This window comes from Oxyura jamaicensis (genome assembly GCF_011077185.1).
Source record: "Oxyura jamaicensis isolate SHBP4307 breed ruddy duck chromosome 4 unlocalized genomic scaffold, BPBGC_Ojam_1.0 oxy4_random_OJ89258, whole genome shotgun sequence".
NCBI classification, from domain to species: domain Eukaryota; kingdom Metazoa; phylum Chordata; class Aves; order Anseriformes; family Anatidae; genus Oxyura; species Oxyura jamaicensis.
In genome coordinates, this window is record NW_023303873.1 from 2,897 (window position 1) to 8,537 (window position 5,641).

The 5,641-nt window shown below is 40.3% G+C and overlaps 2 protein-coding genes across 2 annotated transcripts in view; both read right to left on the reverse strand.

The window, feature by feature from the left end:
* Positions 1–906, reverse strand: part of LOC118157237 (toll-like receptor 10) — a gene marked incomplete at its 3' end in the record, with an annotated part of 3,795 nt that extends 2,889 nt beyond the window's left edge. Inside the window, exons 1-2 of the mRNA XM_035311494.1 lie at positions 816–906; positions 521–701 (exon numbers count right to left, since the gene is read on the reverse strand). The remainder of the gene's footprint in view (positions 1–520; positions 702–815) is intronic.
* Positions 907–4,700: 3,794 nt separating this feature from the next.
* LOC118157238 (toll-like receptor 1) lies at positions 4,701–5,637 on the reverse strand (the record flags this gene model as incomplete). The annotated part of the gene is made up of 1 exon (XM_035311495.1): positions 4,701–5,637. A coding segment is annotated over one exon (642 nt), but the record flags the coding sequence as incomplete, so codon positions are not given.
* Between the last annotated feature and the right edge of the window lie 4 nt (positions 5,638–5,641).

Consider the following 5,641-nt stretch of genomic DNA (forward strand, 5'->3'; position numbering starts at 1 on the left):
AAAAAAAAAAAAAAAAAAAAAAAAAAAAAAAAAAAAAAAACCTCTTGAATCAAATAAACTTTGGGGAGATGGGAAGTCAGGAACAAAGCAAGACTTTCTTTTCCTGAAGGGACAAAAAAAATAAATTAATTAATTAAAAAAAAAAATCTCTGTCCATGCTCGATTGCCAGATGAATTTTAGTTTACTAGACACACTATGCTGTACGGTGCAAGGGACAATCCACCCTGTAGAGCACTGAAGTGTGCCAAACTCAAGAATAGAGCAGATCTCTATAGCAAAGCAAGTAATCAGCAGTAACCCATCCAACACTCGTGTATGACGGTATTAAATTCTAGTTGGTTGAGAATGAAAATTGCCATTTTTTTTCCTTCTTTGTTGAAATTTAACATTTCCACTGAAATTTCAAAATGCAAGAATATCTTCCCCTGGTGAAGAAACACAACACCTGAGATCTGATGGACTCCAAAACACCCATAACAAAAATTTAAAAATGCAAATAAAGTAGCAAATATTACCCACCTTTTGTGCATTGAATTCATCTCCAAGTGAAGAACCAGCGTAAGACTTCTGCATACTCCATTAACAACCTCAAGACAGATTTTCAAGCACATGTAATCTTCAAGCTGGAGAATCTCATACAAGATGTTAATTCCTTAACTACTGTGTCAGGAAGTAGGAAGAAAAGTTTTTTATCTGTAGACTACAGAATTCCAATACAGAATTACATTTCACTGCAATGCAGGTATTAACAACACAATGAAAGGAAATCTTTAACAGCCCAAATTCAAAGTACATTGACTTCTGCAATATTTACCTAACTCTATGGTTTAGGAAGAAGTAAACCTATCTGCAGTACAAAATGTTCCCCAAAAGCAAGAATATTTAAATAATTCTGCATTTCTAATTTCACGTCTGTTTCTGATAGATACACAGATGTTCTGGAAGTTCATCAGCTGCATCTCCTCTTTTGAACGCACAGAAAACAGAAAGCAGAACTTTCACAGCCAACTTCTCTTTATATCAAAATCTCTTGCAGAGATCTACCCTCCTGAGTTAGTTTCACCAACAAGCAGATTAATTAATGTAGCACATTAACAGACTCCAAATCTAGTAATGGGGCAAACTGATGCAATTCAAAACATTTACAGGTCGGTCATCTTTACACTAGGTATGGCTTGGATGGTTAAATCAGGGAAAACCCACATTGTACTTTAAGTCAAAAAATTGGGAACAAAAATAATCTAGAGATAGTATTTTCTATATGAAAGCTGCAGAGCAGCCATGAAGAATAAAGCCATAGAGGGCAATCTGTGAATGAAGGAATCCAATAAAGCAGTCATTCAATTAAAGTTTTGAACAGGAGCATGAGCCTACTGAACAAATCGACAGAGCAGAGAGTCAGTGCACTTCAGAGGCAGATGTAAATAACCAAAACCAACATCTCATTCCCATGAGCCTCCAAACTAACACAACATGCTTCAGCAAGATTAATCAGCAAGGAAGAAAGAAGCCGAGATAAATAAATGAACAAAGGTTCATTTTATCCTAATGAATTTTAAGATTAAATTCATGATGTTATGTAATGAATCCTTCAGGTATAAGCAAACTGGGGCATCTTGGATGACTCTGGACTCCATCTAAACCTTACTCCCCACCATAAAACAGCACCTTGGAGGAGACTTGAAGGTAAGAATGTACCTTCAGAAAGCTGAGAAGTATGGCAACTTATTCCAATTAGTTGTACCAGATATATTTGAAGCTTGCATTAGATTCCTTTAAAACATTTCTTCTGCCTTTCCAATTTTGAAAAGAAGAATGTAACCTTTTTGCTTTGCTGGAAGAAAATTTCTGGCTTCCAATGTGAGATTGATGAGTAAGATACTCTTGCTGAAACCTCCTGACAGCAAACCATTCTCCTTTCCTCAGTGCAGTGGATCTGAGTCACTCATTACAGGTTGAGACACCTGTGACCCTAGACAAGGCTGGGGATCATGAATGCTTCTGTCTGATTGTCAATTGATATTGTTTTTTTCTTCATGTTAAAGGAGAAGTTCCCACTGGGGAGCCTTAATCCATGAAAATGAATAGACTAAGGCACTTGTTGACAGAACAATGGCAGTTTCCCTTCCAGTATAACTACTGAAAAATCTTTGCTGTTGACAAAATCAAATACACCATCAGCTTTCTTCAGAACTGACTCCAGTGCACACAGGGTTGACAAAAGGAAAAGTACCCACACCTTTATTTATAATATGCTTAATTTCCTTACGACTCTTTTTTAGGAGATATTAAAGTACATTCAAAATACAGTTTTGAATAAAACATTTTCTTTTACGTTAGAAAAGTTTTACCATAACGAAAACTTTGGAACTAGTAAAAATAAAACTGTCACTCCTAAATACCTGTGTTAATTCATTAGGGATATTGCACAATGTTATTTTTACTAGCCCATTCAGCAAAGGTTTGTTTGAGGGTAGTTTCAGTTCACTGATTAAGTCGTTTTGCATGATAGCAAGAACAAAAAAGCAGAGTGTACCTGTTCATGCATCCTGAATGTAACAGGTAAATACCATCCTTTCTGTCCTGAATGTATCTATACTCATGCAGATACCTTGTTCCATTTTTTTTAAGCTTATACTACTGCTTTTTGGGGTGGTTTGTTTTTGTTTTTGGTTAAGTGGTTTTTTTTGTTGTTGTTGTTGTTGTTTTTGGTGGGTTGTTTTTTTATCTTATTCTACCAATGAGCAGTTACTTTCACAAACAGCCCTTCCTCCATGTATATCTCGTACGTCTGCCTCCACATTGTGTTTACTTACCTAGGGAGGAACTGCAGCTACACTCAGCTGAGCATCAGAAGCTATTTAGGAGCAGCACTGTCCTGAAGGATCAAAGTATGTCCCCAGTAGGAACTGTTAAAGGGAACTTACATGTGCAAAACATTGAGTTAAAACTGCCAGAGCCGTTAGACTCATCCAAGCACTTACAAAAAGTTAATAGTTATTAGAAGTTGCAAGTGCCTAGGTCAGTGTTTGGTCATAAAGAGGACCTTAACTTCAATGGTCACAACTTACTCCTGTGGGTCAAGTAGGCAAAACGAATGCTAAATGCCACCACAAGTTAAACTGAGCAGAGATTTCACCGCATTTAATGCCTAAGCTCATTTTGCTTGGGCGAAGACAGACACCAGGATCAAAGCATGGAAGTCACATTGAGCTCTCAGCAGGGCAACTCCTGTGTGCATTGCGACTTCCATTCTGTCATAATTCTGGTTTCATTTATAATACACTCTACTAATACATATATATGTGTGTGTGTGTGTGTGTGTGCTTTTACTTCATTCTGCACATTTTCTAGGTTTTGGAGGGTGGTTAACTCCCATGTTATCAGTTTTGTATGTTGATATAGTTCTGCATGTGAAATAGCATTCCTGCTAGTCACTGAGATGACTAGTCAAATGCCAGGAATATGCTGATACGATATCCGACATCAGAATATATTTACATACACCCTTTTTTGATGCCTGGGAGCTACCTTCCAGAATGTGCCAATACAAGTGCCATAAAAGAGGCTGACACAGGATGTGAGGCTAACACATGGCCCCACGTCTGGGAAAAAATCCTTCTTGGACTAAAACTGGTTTTATATAAAGTGTTCAGAGTATGGCAGAGGCTAAAATAATTGTTTGGAATATCCTGATATACCTCTTGAGGAATCTCGGCTGGGGAATCTGAGAAAAAGGATGCAGTAAGTCACAGCATGTGTAGCTGTTCAGTCAATTATCTGGCACATAACGTAAATGTAGCTTGTCCTTCTGACTTCGTGAATAGAGGTCTTATCTGTTGTCCCAAGACTTGGCAAATCTTTTCACCCTCTGACTGGTTATTGCCTTTCTGATCAGAAACTCATAGCTGTGCTGCAAAAGATACTATTTCAGCTGAATTTGACAGCTTCTTAGAATCATGAAATCGTAGAATCATCTAGGTTGAAAAAGACCTTCAAGATCACCAAGTCCAACCATCAACCTCACCACGGAGTCCCATCACTAAACCATATCCCTAAACGCCATGTCCACACACCTCTTAAGTACCTCCAGTGATGGGGACTCAAGCAACTCTATATCCTTCTTGTAGCGAGGGGCCCAAAACCAAACACTCTGCTTGAGATGCTGACTTAGCGGTGCTGCATACAAGAGGACAATCCTTCCCCTAGTCATGCAACTGGATGTGGCCCATGGGCCCAGCATGTCCAGGTCCCTCACAGAGCCCCCTACCCTCAGGCAGATTGACACTGCCACCCAGTTTGGTGTCGTCTGTGAGCTCAGTGAGGGTGCGCTTGATCCCCTCATCCAGAGCAATGCCCTGCTACAAACACCAAAAGGCGAAGTAGCTCATCCTTCTTCTTTTGAAGGATAAAACCCCCCCTCCTTCCCCACTCAGTCCTGTTCTGTCACAGCCATGCCTGTTCCCTTGCACAGGATATTCAGAGTTCTGTATCCAGGTCCTGTGCATTATGTTCTTCAATCTGAAACTTAACCCAGGAAGCATCTCAAACTCTGGAATCCTAGACATCTCAAGATATGCAATTGTCTTTCTTGAAGCCTAATTTTAACAGAAGCCCTATGACCAGGATGTCTAAGCCTTGTGATTAATGTAGATCTCTGAAGTCACCAGCAATTCAGTCCCTCTTCTACAGGACTATACCAAGTGCTCCAGATTTTATTCCACTGAGAAATATTTACTACAATATTTCAAGCACGCTTTCAAAAAACACATCCAGGTTATACCTCTGTCAATCTCAAGTGATTTCCAGTAAACTGGGCTAATTTTTCCCTCTAGTAAGGCAGCATAGACAATTCTATAGAAATAGTGTTCTATAACAAAAAGTGAAATATATTGACAACAACAACAACAAAAAAAAAAAAAAAAAAAAAAGTATTTATTGTTTCATCAAAAAGAGAAAAAAAAAAAAGAAGAAAAACTGCAATAAAAAGGTTCTTAATCTCTTTCTCCACACCTCTGTCCCTCAGCCCCTGGCAGGTTGATATTAATAGCTGCCCTCAGGTTAGCCCAGAAAAGGGCACGCTTGCTCCTCTCCTTTGGCCACTCCAGGTACGTTCTCTTTGCCATGAGAGCCTTCAGCTTGTGGTACCTCGCGGGGATAATATACTGAGGGATCGGCTCCAGCAAAATCAGGATTAAGCTGTTGCAGTTCTCGCTAAACAACTTGTGATGGGCAAAGTACAGCTCGTAGTGACACCACTCGCTCTGCACAAAGTTGGGAGACAACACAAAGATTGACTTGTAGCTCTTGTCTATGCAGTTAATGATATTCTCCACAATGCTCTTGCCGGGAACAAAGTTTCTCTCGTGCTGGCACAGCTGGATGCTGCCCTCCCCCTTCTCCAGGTTTGGGATCAGCTCGTTCTTCACCCACACGGAATCGCGCTCGCTGTAGGAAATGAAGGCGTGGAACTGCAGGACGGTTTCCCGCTCCTCGGGGCACTCGTGCCAAGCTCTGCGCTTCGTCTGCGTCCACTGCCACAGCATGCGCACGTACCACGGCACGTCCAGGTAGATGCACAGAAAGGCCACCACCCCCACCAGCACCAGCGTCAGCAGCAGAGCCGTCACAAGCAACAGG